Source organism: Heterodontus francisci, chromosome 11 (assembly GCF_036365525.1).
Source record: "Heterodontus francisci isolate sHetFra1 chromosome 11, sHetFra1.hap1, whole genome shotgun sequence".
In the NCBI taxonomy this organism is placed as follows: Eukaryota; Metazoa; Chordata; class Chondrichthyes; order Heterodontiformes; family Heterodontidae; genus Heterodontus; species Heterodontus francisci.
Window position 1 is genome coordinate 109,944,044 of NC_090381.1, and position 18,909 is coordinate 109,962,952.

Genomic DNA, 18,909 nt, shown 5'->3' on the forward strand with positions numbered 1-18,909 from the left:
TCCTCAACCTTTGTGCTAAATCTTCACTCACTATCACTTCTACACATTTATGTAGCAGCGCATGCAATCAAATCCTCTCTGGTAGTCAGAGTATTTTGTTTTTTTTTTGTCACCTGAACCATTGTTAAGAAGAATGCTTTCTGGGCCTTAGCCAGAACGAAAGATATATTTATCACAGAAGTTTTCTGACGACTGTATTTTTCTTTTTTTTTGTTCAAAGAAGTCTTTGGATTTATCATTATATTCCAATGTTTTGTGCCAGTTGCTGCTTTAGTATAGCCGGGTGTTGGCTAAAATTTGTAAGCACAGAATACTTTGTGGCCGTGCGTCACTGAGCTCCATAAATCCAAATTAGAGTCATAGAGTCATACAGCATGCAAAGAACAAAGAACAGTACAGCACAGGAACAGGCCATTCGGCCCTCCAAGCCTGCGCCGATCTTGATGCCTGCCGAAACTAACACCTTCTGCACTTCCGGGGCCCATATCCCTCTATTCCCTTCCTATTCTTATATTTGTCAAGATGTCTCTTAAACATCGCTATCGTATCTGTTTCCACCACCTCCCCTGGCAGCAGGTTCCAGTCACTCACCACCCTCTGTGTAAAAAACTTACCTCGCACATCCCTCTAAATTTTGCGCCTCACACCTTAAACCTATGTCCCCTAGAAACTGACTCTTCCACCCTGGGAAAAAGCTTCTGACTATCCACTCTGTCCATGCCGCTCATAACTTTGTAAACCTCTATCATGTCGCCCCTCCACCTCCGTCGTTCCAGTGAAAACAATCCGAGTTTTTCGAACCTCTCCTCATAGCTAATGCCCTCCAGAGCAGGCAACATCCTGGTAAACCTCTTCTGTACCCTCTCCAAAGCCTCCACGTCCTTCTGGTAGTGTGGCGACCAGAATTGCACGCAATATTCTAAGCGTGGCCTAACTAAGGTTCTGTACAACTGCAACATGACTTGCTAATTTTTATACTCTATGCCCCGACCGATGAAGGCAAGCATGCCGTTTGCCTTCTTGACTACCTTATCCACCTGCGTTGCCACTTTCAGTGACCTGTGGACCTGTACGCCCAGATCTCTCTGCCTGTCAATACTCCTAAGGGTTCTGCCATTTACTGTATGCCTCCCACCTGCATTAGACCTTCCAAAATGCATTACCTCACATTTGTCCAGATTAAACTCCATCTGCCATTTCTCCTCCCAAGTCTCCAACCGATCTTTGTCTTGCTGTATCCTCTGACAATCCTCATCATTATCCGCAACTCCACCAACCTTTGTGTCATCCGCAAACTTACCAATCAGACCAGCTACATTTTCCTCCAAATCATTTATATATACTACAAACAGCAAAGGTACCAGCACTGATCCCTCCATTCAGAACAACACCCATCCACTGATACCCTCTGTCTTCTGTGACTGAGCCAGTTCTGTATCCATCTTGCCAGCTCACCTCTGATCCCGTGTGACTTCACCTTTAGCACCAATCTGCCATGCAGGACCTTGTCAAAGCCTTTACTGAGGTCCATATAGATAATATCCACTGCCCTTCCTTCATCAATCATCTTTGTCACTTCCTCAAAAAACTCAATCAAATTAGTAAGACACGACCTCCCTTTCACAAAACCATGCTGTCTCTCGCTAATAAGTTTGTTTGTTTCCAAATGGAAGTAAATCCTGTCCCGAAGAATCCTCTCTAATTGTTTCCCTACCACTGACGTAAGGCTCACCGGCCTATAATTTCCTGGATTATCCTTACCACCCTTCTTAAATGTAGGAACAGCATTGGCTATTCTCCAGTCCTATGGGAACCCCTGTAGCCAATGAGGATGCAAAGATTTCTGTCAAGGCCCCAGCAATTTCTTCCCTTGCCTCCCTCAGTATTCTAGGGTAGATCCCATCAGGTCCTGGGTCTTACCTACCTTAATGCTTTGCAAGACACCCAACACCTCCTCCTCATCGAAACAGGCCCTTCTGCCCACCGCGTCCATGCCGAGCATAATGCCTATCTATACTAATCCCACCTGCCTGCATTAATTCCATATCCCTCTATGCCTTGCTCCTTCAAGTACCTGTCCAGATGCCTCTTAAATGTTATTACTGTTCCTGCCTCCACCACCTCCTCTGGCAGCTCATTCCAGATACCCACTACTGTTTGTGTGAAAAAAGTAAGCGTTGGTTCTATAGAACGTGAGTCTGGTGAATTAATAATGGATAATAAGGAGATAGCAGATGAATTTAACAAGCATTTTGCATCGGGCTTCACTACTGGGGATACAAGTAACATCCCAGTATTAGCTGTAAGGCAGGAAATGGAAGGGAGGGAGGATCTCGAGAAAATTGCAATCACCAGCGAAGTGGTACTGAACAAACTGTTGGAGCTGCAGGCTGACAAGTCCCCGAGTCCTGTTGGACTTCACCCTAGGGTGTTAAAAGAAGTGGCTGTTAAGATAGTTTATGTGTTAGTTTTAATTTTCCAAAATTCCATAAATTCAGGGAAGGTTATGTTAGATTGGAAAATGGTGAATGTATCTCCTTTATTCAAAAATGGAGGGAAAGCAGGAAACTACTGGTGAGTTAGCTTCACATGTGCCTTGGGGGAAATGTTAGAAGGTATTATTAAAGACGTTATGGCAGGGCATTTAGAAAAATTCAAGGTAATCAGGCAGAGTCAACGTGGTTTTTTGAAAGGGAAATCATGTTTAACCAATTTATTGTTGTTCTTTGAGGGACTTACATGCAATGTGGATAAAGGGAAACCAATGGATGTATTGTGCTTCGATTTCCAGAGGCATTTGATAAGGTGCCACAGCAAAAGTTATTGCAGAAAATAAAAGCTCAAGGTGGTAACATATTGGCATGGACAGAAGATTGGTTAGCTAACAGGGAACAGAAAGTAAGCATAAATGGGTAATTTTCTTGTTGGAAAGATGTAATGAGCGGTGTGCCACAGGGATCTGTGTTGGGGCCTCAATTTTTTGCAATTTATATCAATGACTTAGTTGAAGGGACTGAAGGTATGGTAGCTACATTTGCTGATGACACAAAGATAGGTAGGAAAGTAACTTGTGAAGAGGACATAAGGGGGCTACAAAATGATATAGATAGGCAAGTGAGTCGGCAAAGACCTGGCAAATGGAGTATAATGTTGGAAAGTGTGAAATTGTCCACTTTGGCAGGAAGAATAAAAAAGAAGCATATTGTCTAAATGGTGAGAGATTGCAGAGCTCTGAGATGCAGAGGGATCTGGGTGTTCCAGTGCATTCATCACAAAAGGTTAGTATGCACGTACAGCACGTATTTAGAAAAGCTAATAGAATGTTAGTGTCTATTGCGAGGGGAATTGAATACGAAAGTAGGGAGGCTATGCTTCAGCTATACAGGCTATTGGTGAGACCACATCTGGAGTATTGTGTATAGTACAGGTCTCCTTATTTAAGGAAGGATGTAAACAGTACCGAAAAGGTTTACTAGACTAATACCTGGAATGGGCAGGCTGTCTTATGAGAAATGATTGGAAAGGCCAGGCTGATACCTGCTGGAATTTAGAAGACTACGAGGCGAATTGATTGAAACATATAAGATCTTGAGGGGTCTTGACATGGTGCATGCAGAAAGGATGTTTCTCCTTTTAGGAAAATCTCGAACTAAGGGTCATTCTTTAAAAATAAGGGGTCGCTCATTGAAAACAGAGATGAGGAGAATTTCTTTCTCTCAGAGCGTCGTGAGTCTTTGGAATTCTGTTCCTCAAAAGCTGGTGGTAGAAGAGTATTTGAATATTTTTAAGGAAGAGAGAGATTGATTCTTGATAAGCAAGGCAGTGAAAGATTATTGGGGTCGATGCAAATGTGGAGTAATCAGTTCAGCCATGAACTTATTGAATGTTGGAGCATGCTCGAGGGGTCGAGTGGCCTACTCCTGCTCCTAACCTGTATGTTCATATATCATACTTTAATTAAATGAGCCTTCCACTGTCTTGAGCAAGGCTAAATTCACCTGGCGCAAAGCCCAGGCATTTGCTACTCTGTGTCTACCTGCCACACTTAGCACACCTCCACTCACGCTGCCTTCTGAGTTGAGATTGCCAGCTCATTTGCATTGCAAACGTGGAGACCAGACTCTGATCCTACCTCCCAGCTCACATCAAGCCCACTTCCAGCCACCGCAGAGCCCCTGTAAAGGATCTAGTGATGCGCAGCAGTCTCTGGACCCCAATTTGAGAACTACTGATGTAGACCACCAACTAGTAGGAAAGAGGAAGAGGAGAAAATTAGCAGGCAAATTACAGAACATAAGAACATAAGAAATAGGAGCAGGAGTAGGCCATTTTGCCCCTCAAGCCTTTCCTGACATTCAAGCTAGCTAGATGGATAAATAACTGGCTGGGCAACAGGAGACAGAGAGTAGCAGTGGAAGGGAGTTTCTCAAAATGGAGACGTGTGACCAATGGTGTTCCACAGGGATCCGTGCTGGGACCACTGTTGTTTGTGATATACATAAATGATTTGGAGGAAAGTATAGGTGGTCTGATTAGCAAGTTTGCAGACGACACTAAGATTGGTGGAGTAGCAGATACTGAAGGGGACTGTCAGAGAATACAGTAGAATATAGATAGACTGGAGAGTTGGGCAGAGAAATGGCAGATGGAGTTCAATCAGGGCAAATGCGAGGTGATGCATTTTGGAAGATCCAATTCAAGAGTGAACTATACAGTAAATGGAAAAGTCCTGGGGAAAATTGATGTACAGAGAGATTTGGGTGTTCAGGTCCATTGTTCCTGAAGGTGGCAACGCAGGTCAATAGAGTGGTCAAGAAGGCATACGGCATGCTTTCCTTCATCGGACGGGGTATTGAGTACAAGAGTTGGCAGGTCATGTTACAGTTGTATAAGACTTTGGTTCGGCCACATTTGGAATACTGTGTGCAGTTCTGGTCGCCACATTACCAAAAGGATGTGGATGCTTTGGAGAGGGTGCAGAGGAGGTTCACCAGGATGTTGCCTGGTATGGAGGGTGCTAGCTATGAAGAGAGGTTGAGCAGATTAGGATTATTTTCATTAGAAAGACGGAGGTTGAGGGGGGACCTGATTGAGGTGTACAAAATCATGAGAGGTATAGACAGGGTGGATAGCAAGAAGCTTTTTCCCAGAGTGGGGGATTCAATTAGAAGGGGACACGAGTTCAAAGTGAGAGAGGAAAAGTTTAGGGGGGATATGTGTGGAAAGTTCTTTACGCAGAGGGTGGTGGGTGCATGGAACGCATTACCAGCGGAGGTGGCAGACGCGGGCACGATAGCATCTTTTAAGATGTATCTAGACAGATACATGAATGGGCAGGAAGTAAAGAGATATAGACCCTTAGAATATAGGCGACAGGTTTAGATAGAGGATTTGGATCGGCGTAGGCTTGGAGGGCTGAAGGGCCTGTTCCTGTGCTGTAATTTTCTTTGTTCTTTGTTCAATAAGATCATGGTTGATCTGCCCCAGACCGCAACTCTTCTTTCATGCCAGCTCCTCATAGCCCTCAACTCATTGATATTTCCAAAATCTATTTACCTCCTCTTTAAATACGTTCAGTGATCTAGCCTCGCAACTCCCTGGGGTAGAGAATTCCCCCCAGACATTCACAACCCTCTGAGAGAAGAAACTCCTTCACATCTCAGTTTGAAATGAGTGTCCCCTTATTCTGCAACTATGTCCACTAGTTCGAGATTCCTCCACTAGTGGAAACATATTCTCAACATCTACCCTGTCAAGCCCCCTCAGAATCTGGTACGTTTCGATAAAATCACCCTCATTTTTCTAAACTCTAATGAGTAAAGGCCTAACCTGTTTAGCTGTTCTTGATAAGTCAACCCCTTAATCCCAGGAATCAGCCTAGTGAATCTCTTTTGAACTGCCTCCAATGCCAGTATACGCTTTCTTAAATACGGGGACCAAAACTGTACACAGTACTCCAGGTGCGGCCTCACCAATACCCTTACAGTTGTAACATGAATTCACTATTTTTGAACCCCAACTGCTTAGCAATAAAGGCCAAAATTCCATCTGTCTTCTTAATTACTTGCTGCACCTGCATGCTAACTTTTTTGTGTTTCTTGTACAAGAACACCCAGATCCCTCTGTGCTGCACTCTTTTGAAGTCTCTCTCCATTTAAATAATAGTCTGCCTTTTCATTCTTCCTACCAAAGACTTTCCTACATTAAACTCCATCTGCCAAGATTTTGCTCACTCGCTCAATCTATCTATATCTCCTTTGAGATTCCTTATGGCCTCATCAAAACATGCCCTCCCACTTATTTTTGTATCATCAGCAAATGTGAATATATTACAGTCTGCCCCTCCTCCAAGTCATTAATATAGATAGTAAATAATTGAGGCCCGAGGACTGATGCTTGCAGCACTCTACTAGTTAGGTCTTTCCAACCTGAAAAGACCCATTAATCCCGACTCTCTGTCTTCTGTGAGTTAACCAATCCCCAGTCCATGCTAATACATTACCCCAAATACCGTGAGCTCCTATCTTGTGCAATAATCTTCTATGTGGTACCTTATCGAATGCCTTCTGGAAATCTAAATACATTACATCCACCAATTCCCCTTCATCAACTCTGCTTGTTATATCCTCAAAGAATTATAGCAAATTTGTCAAACATGATTTCCCTTTCACAAATCCATGTTGACTCTGTTTGATTGTGTTAAGCTTTTCTAAGCATCCTGCTATTTCTTCCTTAATAATGGACTCTAGTATTTTCCCAACGAGCTATGTTAGGCTGATTGACCTATAGTTTCCTGCTTTTTCTCTCCCTCCCTTCTTGAACAAGCGTATCACATTAGCGGTTTTCCAATCTGCTGGGACCCTCCCAGAATCCAGTGAGTTCTGGAATATTTTGACCAATGCCTCCACGATCTCAGCAGCCACTTCCTTTAAAACCCTTGGATTTAGGCCATCAGGTCCTGGCGACCTGTCTGCCTTTAGTCCCATTACTTTGTCCTTCGTGATAGAGACTGTTACACGATCTTTCCTCCCATTAGCTTCTTGCTTATCTGATATCTGTGGGATGTTTATAATGTCCTCCACCATGAAGACTGATGCAAAATATTGGTTCAAATTATCTGCCATTTTCCTGTTCCTGATTATCAATTCTCCAGTCCCATGCTCACTTTAGCTCCTCTATTTTTATACACCCGTCTTTAATTGTCCTTCTTTAAGTTGAGGACACTGGTTTGAGACCCGAGTTGCTCGCCCTCAACCTGAATATGAAATTCTCCCATGTTGTGATCGCTATCCCCAGAGGATCCTTAACTATGATATCTCTTATTAATCCTACTCATTGCACATTAACAGATCTAAAATAGGCTGTTCCCCAGTAGATTCTGCAACGTAATGCTCGAAGTAACAACCCCTGATGCACTCTACAAATTCATGTGGAAAGATGCAAGAACTACAGGGCAGGATAATAAAAATGTAAATGGCAAGGCGGGAAGGAAATCTTGAAATGTGTACGAGAACTTTCTTGATCAATGTGTTTGCAGCCCAATGAGGAAGGAAGAGTGTTGGATCTAATTCTGTGGAATGAAGTGGAGCATGCCTCAATGAGGAGCATTTAGCTGAACAGTGGTCATCATGGCCCGGAGTTTGCGTTAAAAATGATGGCTAATTTGCTGGCCTTTGCTCTCATCACTCCTCAGTAAACTGGTGACCGCCCATGTGCAGTTAATTGCTGTTAAATCACCCCCCAAAAAGCTATGCATTGCTAATGAGGTTTAACTGCCTTAATAATGGTATACTAAGTCATAAATGCATTTGAATAACCTTTCTGGCTCCTGAAAGTACGGAGCACAGTATGAATATCCATCACTGAGATCCATAATTCTAAATTCTATAAAACATTTATACTTTCTGTACTTCATTTGTTTCTTGCTGTTGGATCCAGCACAGTCTGTGGCTTCAGCTGAAGACTTGCAATGGCATTATGAGGTAGTTTCGAATACTTTACCATTGTCAAATAATTTACACAGACAGCATCATCAATCAGCTTTTTAATGGTGTCTGTGTTGTACAGAAGCACACAGCTGCCAGAATGGAAAAAAGAAAACATGGAAATAATTTTCTGTCTGTGTAATGTCAAATTTTCCCAATCTAATAAAACTTCCACGTTTTTTAACATAAGATAAATTATGTTTTTATAATTTTATTTATGACATTTAAACTTCTAATGAATATGTTCCAAACACTTGCTTTTGATTCGTAAAATTTATTATCAGGGAAAGATAATCAGTGCATTTTACTTTCTGTTTTGCTGTCTGTAAGAATACTTCAATGTGACGGACTGCTAACTCTATTTATGACTACCGTTGCTCTACGCCTGGAGGTGTACTTGACTTGGTACCCTATCAAAACTTACCTATTAAAGGTGGGATCCATGCCACAGAGATCGCTTTCTTCGCAGCTTTCTTCGAGGTCAGCGGCGAGTGCCATTGCTTCAATGCTGCGTGCAGAATGCGGGCCATATCATCAAGTTTAGCATTATTATAATAAACGAAAAAGAACCATCAAGTGTAAAAGTACCTAACTGGAAGAGGGCGAACTTCATTTAGTTGAAAGTGAATCTGGCCCAGGTGTACTGAAATCAACATATTGGTAAGGAGATTTACCAGGATGCTGTCTGGACTGGAGTGCATGTCATACGAAGAAAGGTTGAGGGCGCTAGGGCTTTTCTCATTGGAGCGAAGAAGGATGAGAGGTGACTTGATAGAGGGGTATAAGATGATGAGAGGCATAGATAGAGTGGATAGCCAGAGGGCGGAAAGGGCTATCACCAGGGGGCATAATTTTAAGGTGATTGGAGGAAGGTTTCGGGGAGATGTCAGAGGTAGGTTCTTTACACAAAGAGTGGTGGGTGCGTGGAATGCACTGCCAGCGGTGGTAGTAGAAGCAGATACATTAGGGACATTTAAGCAACTCTTGGAGAGGTACATGGATGATAGTAGTTTGAAGGGTATGTCGGTAGTTTGATCCTAGAGTAGGTTAAAGGTTCGGCACAACATTGTGGGCCGAAGGGCCTGTACTGTGCTGTACTGTTCTATGTTCTATGTCTAAATCAGGTAGAGGAACAGAGGGATCTCAGGGTACAGATACACAAATCACTCGAAGTAGCGATGCAGGTAGAGAAAGATTTTTTTAAAGCAATGCACTGGATTTTATTTCTCGAGGTAAAGAATTGAAAAACAGTGTATGCTAAATTTGTATAAAATCCTAATTAGAAAACACTTTTGGTACAGTGAACATGTCATGTTGTCATATAAAAATACGACAAAGGCACTGAACAAGGTGCAAAAATATTTGCTGGAATTATTTCAGAAATGGGAGGTTTCACCTACCAGGAAAGAATGATCAGGCTGGGGCATTTTTCTCCGGAAAAGAGAAGACTGGGGTGGGTGGGTTGGGGGGCGGGGAGTGTTGGAGGATAGAGTGGGGAGCGGGGGAAACCTGATAGAGGTTTTAAAGATTATGAAATGGTTTGATTTGTAAACGTAGAGAGGCACTTGCAGGTGAGACCAGGACGAAGGGCCATAAATTTCAGATAGTCACTAATAAATCCAGTAATGAATTCAGGAGAAATCTCTTTGCCCAGAGAGTGGTTAGAATGTGGAAATCACTACCTTGACGCGTATTTGAGGAAATAGCATGTCTGGATTTAAGGGGAAGCTCGATAAGCACATGAGAGAGAGAGAAAGAGAAAGGAATAGAAGGGTCGTTTGATGCGGTTAGATGAAAAATTATGAGACGAGGCTCGTGTGGAGCATAAACCTGTTGGGTTGAATGACCTGCTTCTGTGCTGTAAACACTTTGTGATAATTTGTAATTATAACGAGAAATAAAAGGAAGTTTTTGACAAATGTAAAGATCATAATATAGTAGAGAACCAAGCAGATCTTTGCTAAAGTAACTGAAAGGTTTGATGGGAGAAGTGCAGTTGATGTTGGGTATAAACATTTGAGAAAGCACTATTTGTAAAATGAGAGCCCATGGGAATAGAGGGACACTGGCAGTCTGTGTACAAAATTGACTAAAATAGAAACGTGTGGAGAACCATTGTTTTTCAAGAGGGAAGTATTCAGTAGTGTTTTCCAAGTGTCGGTATTGTGACCAGTTCTCTTCTTGATATGCATTAAGAACTTGTACTTGGGCACACAGGGAATAATTCCGAAATATGTAGATTTCACCAATCTCAGAAATATGAGGAGGATAGTCACAAACTTCAGCACCACAGCAGTAGACCAGTGAAATGTGCACATGGTGGATGAAATTTAACACAGAGAAATATGAAGTGATGAATTTTTGTTGGAAGAATGAGGAGAGGAAATATAAACCAAATTATACAATTTCAAAGCGGATGCAGAAAAAATGTTTGAAAGTGGCAGGGCAACTTTGAAAGGCTGCTAAAAAGCATGTCGTAAACTTAACTTTACAGACAAAGGTCTGGAGCACACACACAAGTCAACTACAGGAAAATAAAAGATAGGAGCATGAGTAAGTCATTTTACTCTTCAAATCTACTTCCTCATTCAGTAAGATCAAGCTGTTCAGCTCAATAACACCCTCCCATGACGTCCCCTTATCCCTTGATTCGCTTAGTATCCAAAAATCTATTGGTCTCTGCCTTGAACATACTCAACGACTGAGCATCCACAGCGCGCTGGGACAGAAAATTCCAAAGATTCACAGCCCATTGAGTGCAGATATTTCTCCTCATCTCAGTCCTAAATGACTAACCCCTTATTCTTAGACTCATATCTCCGTAATATAATCCCCATCCAAGGGGAAGCATCCTTCCAACATGCAGCTTGTTAAGCACCTTAAGATTGTTATATGCTTCAATGAGATTACTTCTCATTTTTCTTCAAAACACTGGGCGGCATAGGTGGGTATAGTGAAACTGCGTAGCAAGGGGGAGATAGTGGTATAGTGGTCATGTCACTGAATGAGTAATGAAGAGGCCTAGGCAATGCCCTGGGGATGCAGGTTCAAAATCCCACCATGGTAACTGGTGGAACTTACATTGAATTAATAAATTCAATTAATTAATAAAAGATCTGGAATTGAAAGGTAGTCTCAGTAATGGTGCTCTGAAAGTCCCATTGATTGTCATAAAAACCCATCTGGTTCGCTCATGTACTTGAGGGAAGAAAATGTGCTATCCTTACCTAGTCTGGCCTACATGTAGCTCCAGACCGACCGCAATGTGATTGACTCTTAACTGCCGTCTGAAATGGCCGAGCAAGACATTCTGTTGTCAAGAGCAATTACAGTGTGTTAAAAAATGCTGGCTTTTCCAGCGATGCCCCCCACACCCTCCCTCTTCCCACGAAAGAATAAAAAAAATGCCCTTACATGTGAATCATGCAATTATCACTTAGAAAATGAGACAGGGATATTATGAAGTATTTCGCAGTCACAGAGCCATTAGTATTCACTTGAGATATTCATTAATTTCCCGAAGGCAGCCTCAATTACAAATCGTAAAACAAAGCTCCCTATTGAGATTATCTCTTTCGACATTTTAAATCCAATGCTCGAGTAATTCATGTTTTGTTCCTATATAAAGAACATAACCAATATCTTGCAATTGCAAGGCAATTGATAATAATTAGCTTCAACATAGCGATGTTTCAGCTTATTTTGGGAGTGTTGCTGATGCTGCCTTTTGCATGGGGGTCAGATGAGCTAACCTGTACTCTTCGGAAACGATTCCATCTGCCCAACATATCGAAGGATGGGGATGTTGTGCTTGGAGGGTTGTTTACTATGCACTGGGACAGGTTTGAGAAGATCAAGTTATTTCGAAAACCGCCAGAAGAAACCAAATGTGGAAGGTCAGTTCAGCTCTGTATTTGAACGCTTATAGATTCGATTAATTTTTAATGAAAACCATGTAAACGCATTCATTGCAAGTGACATTTTGCGACATTGCTTTCGTTTATATTGTATCCAGGTTTAGGTTGTCAACTACTCTCAACTGCAACATCGTTTAAAATTTACGATGAGTGCAGGCTCTCGAGCAAGCAGTTTGTACTGTACAAGAATAGAAACCAAAACTAGGTGCTCTTAATACAACACTAATAAATCCATAAAGAAATACCGAGAGAATGGATATAATGTGGATCGCGCTGTTCTTTGCTTTACAAATATTGTTAGATATTATGACGTTCTCTAAATGCCAACTGTGTTTGCCCCTCAGTTTTGGATTAAGGGCTTTTCGCCTTGCGCAGGCCATGCTTTATGCAATCGAGGAAATAAACAAGGATGCAACACTTCTCCCCAACATTACTTTGGGTTACAGACTTTACGATGACTGCGCGTCCCCAAAGATTGCAACAAAAGTCGCTCTGACTCTCGTTAATGGGCAGGAAGAAGCATATGTGGGTCGAGTCTGCAACGGGTCTCTCAATGTCGCTGGTATTGTTGGTTGTGATGGATCCTCAGCATCTATAGCAGTGGCAAGAACAATCGGTTTATTTAAAATACCAATGGTGAGATTCGGTGAAATTATTGCAGCTACTATCAAACAAATTGAACCAATTAATTACTAGATATATACCTAGGAGTATATTTAAAGTACAGATCTGGCTCAGTGGTATTACTCTCGCCTCGAAGTATGCTTGTTTCACCAGCATGCAAATGATCACTTTAATTGTTCCGTATTTCATTGATTACAGGTTAGTTACTTTTCCACGTGTGTATGTCTCAGTAATAGGAACGAATATCCGACTTTTTATCGAACAATACCAAGTGATTACCATCAATCCAAGGCATTGGTTCAACTTGTTAAGAGGTTTGGATGGACTTGGATTGGAACCATTAACAGCAACAATGACTATGGCAGATCGGGAATGAAAGCGTTTATTGAAGCTGCCGTGAGTTTCGGCATTTGCATTGCCTTCTCTGAATCATTTACGAGAACGGATCCTGCAGAAAAAATTACGCGAATTGTCAGCGTGATAAAAGCGTCAACTACAAAAGTCGTGGTGGCTTTTGCTCCATCGGGGGAAATGCGCGTTTTCTTTGCCGAGATTTTACGGCAGAATCTCACTGGAATGCAATGGATAGGGAGTGAAGGATGGATTACAGCAGATATTATTGCTCCAGATAAGAGATCGAGATTCCTTACTGGGGCAATCGGAACTGCGGTGCGTGCAGTAGAAGTCCCAGGACTGCGGGACTTCCTGCTCGGGGTTCATCCTTCTATGTTCCCTGGTGATAGTTTGGTAAGGGAGTTTTGGGAAATGACGTTCGGATGCTCTCTAATATTGGATAACACCACAAGCCGAGTAGGATCTTCTCAGCTCCCTCAGTGTACTGGAAATGAAAGTTTGCATGAAATACACAACGTCTATACTGACCTAACTCTGGACGGAAGTTCCTACAATGTATATAAAGCAGTTTATACCTTCGCACACGCACTGCACGACATGTATTCATGTGAAAATGGCAAAGGACCATTTAGAAACAATACATGTGCATATGTGACAGACTTTCAACCGTGGCAGGTAGATCATATACCCTATTTAATTTAATTCACTTTAATTGCAAAATCAAGGGGAATAACTGTGAAGTAATGTTTTGGAAATATTGATTGATTAATGTATGAAAAGTACCTTTGGTTGCAGATAAGAATCATGGCGAAATTTGTCGCATTGTTTTTTAAAGCTTCTCCATTATATGAAGTCCGTACACTTCACAACAAAAACTGGTGAGAAAGTGTATTTCGATGATAATGGCAATCCAGTAGCCGGGTACGACTTTGTAAATTGGCAAATGAGTCCAAACGGCGATATTGAAGTGAAGATAGTTGGACATTATAATGGGTCAGCACCGCCGGGGAAAGAATTGGTGTTGAACCCGAAGCACATTGTCTGGAGCGGTGGTGGCCAGGAGGTATGTCTGCCAATTGAAAATTAGTGTCGTTTTAGTGCATATCATAATTACTCATGCTTCATTATTTTATTTGCCAATACCATTCTGACCAGATAAAAATAAAGACTATGAATAGGTAAAGCCCAAGGAAACTGATACCTGGGCCAAGTTTACAGCCGTTTACAGAGGGTCTCGGGATTTACTAATTTAATATGTTTTGACTGGTAATTTGCCAGATTCTCTCAAGGGCTAAAATCTATGGTAACTGGTAGAAGGCAATGGAGAGTGAAATCTGGCGGGGTGAAAAACCACTCTTGCACACGACCCGTCAGTTTTCCAATTAGTGGGTGAGGTGAAATTGCATTTGGCCAAGGGAGGATGTATTAATTTCTCAAAGCATCATTTGATAAAATTTCACAGAAGAAAGTTGGAGCTATTAAGACGCATTATACAAAAGATAAACCGGTATTATGGGAGAAGTTTAGAAAACCGGCAGTTGGAGTAAATGGATATTTTTTTCCTGATTGGCAAGATATAGTTCGCTGCGAGTTCCAGGGATGTGTGTCTTTTTCTCTAGATGCGTAGAGGCCACCGTTCCCACCGTTCCCGCCGTTACAATCTGAGGTACTGCTTATTTCCCCCTTTATTTTTAGTGGATAATAAAATCTCACACTCGTAAAACCAAATGCCGAAAGCCCTGAACTGGTATCGAAATGTGATGACAACATCATATCCATTGGAATGATAGACTCGGAAGATTTCAAGAGCCTGCAAGATGACAGATTAGGGTCTTGGGCAAATATGTGTGAAGGGTAGTTCAATTTAAAAATTAAACTCAAGCTAACACGTCACCAATAGCACATCATTCACCTCCTCATGGCGTACCCGGAACTGCACAGCAAAATAATTGTTTTTGAAGTTTGTTCCTTGTTGCTTAGCAAATATTTGGCGGACATCAATATTCGCCAAACAATACTGGAGAGAAATAACCAGTTAATCTCATTCCGAGGATATTAATTGCGTGACGAATGTTAGAAAGCGAGTAGGGAGAGCTCCCTTGGCCTTCATAAAGTTGGAGGATTCAAGTCAGTAAAACATTGCACTTATATATGAAGGTCGCAGAATACAATATAAACTTGAACCTTAATTGTACAGATGTAATTTGCCGATGAAGACACAGTTACAAATAAATGCATTTTCAGCATATCTATCAACAGTACAATGTAGATAATCTGAAACAAAAACAAGAAATACTGGAATCACTCAGCAGGTCTGGCAGCATCTGTGGAAAGAGAAGCAGAGTTAACGTTTCGGGTCAGTGACGCTTCTTCGGACCCGAAACGTTAACTCTGCTTCTCTTTCCACAGATGCTGCCAGACCTGCTGAGTGATTCCAGTATTTCTTGTTTTTGTTTCAGATTTCCAGCATCCGCAGTATTTTGCTTTTATTAAGGTAGATAATCTATCGTTTCCTTCATTGAAGATCCCCCATGCGGTATGCTCTGAAGGTTGTTCTCTTGGAACGAGAAAGACGGCGAGAAAAGGGCAACCTGTTTGTTGCTTTGACTGCACTCCCTGTGCGGATGGGGAAATTAGTAACACTACAGGTGAGTCGAAAATTAGATTTTACTTAAATCTGCATGTTTCAGCAAATGTCTGCAGTGAAATCTGAAAAGAAATTTTTATTTTCATTATTTTCTTCTTTTCTCTTAGATTCCATAGACTGCATCAAATGTCCTTTCCTTTACTGGTCCAATGATCAGAAAGATCAATGTATACCGAAGAAAATAGAATATCTGGCTTTTACAGAAATCCTGGGAATTGTTCTGGTGACTCTTGCATTGATTGGAGTGTGCATGGCTATCAATATAATTGTTCTTTTCTTTAGATATCGAGAAACACCTCTTGTCAAAGCGAACAATTCCGAGCTGAGCTTCCTCCTTCTTTTAGCATTAATGTGCTGTTTTTTGTGCTCAGTTACATTCATTGGCGAACCCTCTGACTGGTCTTGTATGTTACGACACACAGCATTCGGTGTTACATTTGTCCTTTGTATTTCCTGCGTTTTGGTTAAAACCATCCTCGTGCTGATGGCATTTAAGGCCACGCATCCCAGCAGTAACAGGATGAAATGGTTTGGTCAAAAACAGCAACGTGTAAGTGTTTTCCTCCTAACATTCGTTCAGGGTTTAATATGTGCCCTTTGGTTGATGATTGCGCCGCCATTTCCTATGAAGAACACAAACTATTACAGGGAAATTATTATTTTAGAATGCGATGCGGGTTCTTTGGCAGCTTTCTATTCTGCATCAGGTTATATCGCTTTGTTATCATGCGTATGTTTTGTCTTGGCTTTTCTCGCCCGGAAGCTGCCAGATAATTTCAACGAAGCGAAATGTATCACTTTCAGCATGCTGATCTTTTGTGCTGTTTGGATAACTTTTATCCCGGCTTCTGTGAGTTCTCCTGGGAAATACACTGTAGCGGTGGAAGTGTTTGCGATTCTGGCCTCCAGTTTCGGATTGCTGCTTTGCATTTTTGCTCCAAAGTGTTACATTATCATGATAACTCCGGAGAAAAATACAAAGAAGAATCTAATGGGTAAAGTGATTGAAAAGCGGCTTTAAAGAACGATAACACCCGCTTGTATGAATCTTCACTGGCACAAAATATGTCCTTCGAAGGATTTGTATAGCAATTAGCTCATATTCTACAAATAGATTAATCTATCAAGCTCAAGTATATGTTTATAAGTTGGTCCTTTATTGTATCATAATATGCTCGAAGAATCCACTTTAAATTGTAGAATTAAAATTTGACATGCAATTATTAAACATTTTAGAGTTAATATTACGTGGTTTCTCTACTTATTAGCCCGTAGTACTGGCAGCAGTTCAGAGAGTACTACCTTTGATGTCCTGTTCTTTCATGCATTGTGGTGACGTCTTTTTTCTCGCACCTGAAACTGTAGGATGTTCCTATCAATGCCGTAGTTTCCAACATGGACCACGACTTTTGGCAGTTCCCCAGCAGAATGCACTGCATAAGTTCAGTGATAAATTTTTAACCTGGCACCAGGAGTGCAAGGGACTCACGCCTGTCGTTGCCTATCCGCCTGTTTACCGAATCTCCGATAACGTCGATATTTTTAAAAGTTCTTGTGCCTCTTGTGCAGCTATGTCTTCCAATATTGACTGCAATCCCGCGAGGTATCATCATCTTGACTGGTATTCAACACTGACAACTTGTGAGTGTTACATTCCCAGGGGATTCTTGCACTGCCTGCCAGTTCGTCCGAGTCTGCCTTGTGTTCCCCCACTCCCTCTCTTCCTGAACGGTGGAACCGCGGGTTCTGTACCTCCAGAAAACGTTGCTTCTGTATTGGCGACGTCATCTGCTTTTCAAGCTCTGACACTCTGAGCTTGAGCTGGAACATTTGGCGGAACGTCTTGCATCTGTCGTTTTCAAGAATGCAAAAATGTTTCCTGCAGGTTTCACATGACACTGGATGTCCATGGGACGGCCCTCGGCTGTTCTGCCATGTCAGTTAAGTTATGCAAAACTGTTGGTTGAGTTTAAAGACAATTTAACTGTTTAGCTGACATCAATACCTTAACCATTATTCTCATAATCCGATTGGGCATAGTCATCATAGATTTATGAATGAGGAATTATGTTAGACGAACCTGTTGGAGTTTTGTGATGTTACTAACAGAATTGATAAAGGGGAATCGGTGAACGTGGTATACTTGGATTTTCAGAAGGCTTTTGATGAAGTCCCCCACAGGAGATTGGTTAGCAAAATTAAAGTACATGGTATAGGAGATAATAGATGGGCATACAATGAGGATTGGCCAACAGGCAGAAAGCAGAGAGTAGGAATAAATGGGTCATTCTCACATTGGCAGTCTGTGACTCGTGGGGTAGCACAGGGATCAGTGCTTGTACCCCAGCTGTTCACAATATCTATCAATGATTTGGATGTGGGGACCAAATGTAATATTTCCAAGTTTGTGGAGGACACAAAAATAGCTAGAAATGTGTGTTGTGAGGAAGATGCAAAGTGTATTCAAGAGGATTTGGACAGACTGAGTGAGTGGACAAGAATGTGGCAGATAGACTATAATGTGGAAAAAATGTGAGGTTATCCACTTTAGTAGGAGGAATAGATGTGCAGAGTATTTCTTAAATGATAAGAGATTAGAAAGTGTAGATGGGCAAAGGGACCTGGGCGTCCTTGTCAATAAGTCACTGAAAGCTAACATGCAGGTTCAACAAGAAATTAGGATGGCTATTGATATGTTCGCCTTTATTGCAAGAGCATTTGTGTCCAGGAGAAGTCACGTCTTGCTTCAATTGTATAGAACCTTGATAAAACTGCACATGGAGTACTGTGTGCAGTTTTGGTCCCCTTATCTTTGGAAGAATATTATTGTCATAGAGGAAGTGCAGTGAAGGTTCACCAGACTTGTTCCCGGGATGGTGGGACTATCCTATGAAGCGAGATTGTGGAAACTAGTCCTGTATTCTCTATAGTTTCTAAGAATGAGACGTGATCTCATTGAACCCGACAAAATACTTAAAAGGATAGACAGGGTAGATGCAGCTAAGTTGTTTCCCCTTGTTGAGGAGTAAAGAACCACCAGGGGACACAATTTCAAAATAAGGGGGAAGCCACTTAGGACACAGATGAGGAGAATGTTTTTCCTCAGAGGGTCGTGAGTCTTTGGAATTGTTTACCCAGATGGCTGTTGAAGATCAGTCATTGAGTATCTTTAAAGCAGAGATTGACAGATTTCTAAATACAAATCACATAAGGGAATATGGTGATGGGGGGCGGGGGGGGGGGGGGGGGGGGGGTGGGGTGGGGGGGGCGGAAACAGCATTGAAGTGGATGATTAGCCATGATCATATTGAATGGCGGGGCAGGCCCGATGGGCTGACTGGCCTACTCCTGCTCCAATGTTCCTATTTTCCTATGTTCCTAA

General features: G+C 41.9%; 1 protein-coding gene across 1 annotated transcript; it reads left to right on the forward strand.

Annotated features, from left to right (window-relative positions):
• The first annotated feature begins 12,280 nt into the window (after window positions 1-12,280).
• LOC137374966 (extracellular calcium-sensing receptor-like) lies at window positions 12,281-16,548 on the forward strand. Its single transcript, XM_068041581.1, has 5 exons — window positions 12,281-12,538; window positions 12,725-13,555; window positions 13,716-13,943; window positions 15,405-15,528; window positions 15,635-16,548. Exons 1-5 carry the CDS (start codon window positions 12,281-12,283, stop codon window positions 16,546-16,548), a joined length of 2,355 nt encoding a protein of 784 aa, XP_067897682.1.
• Window positions 16,549-18,909: the final 2,361 nt, after the last annotated feature.

Bases quoted from the DNA above. Each gene is read 5' to 3' on its own strand.
- LOC137374966 (XM_068041581.1), top strand. From the start codon at position 12,281: ATGCTTTATGCAATCGAGGAAATAAACAAGGATGCAACACTTCTCCCC. The intron at 12,539-12,724 runs GTGAGATTCGGT...CATTGATTACAG, and splicing joins GTTTATTTAAAATACCAATG to GTTAGTTACTTTTCCACGTG. The intron at 13,944-15,404 runs GTATGTCTGCCA...CCTTCATTGAAG, and splicing joins GGAGCGGTGGTGGCCAGGAG to ATCCCCCATGCGGTATGCTC.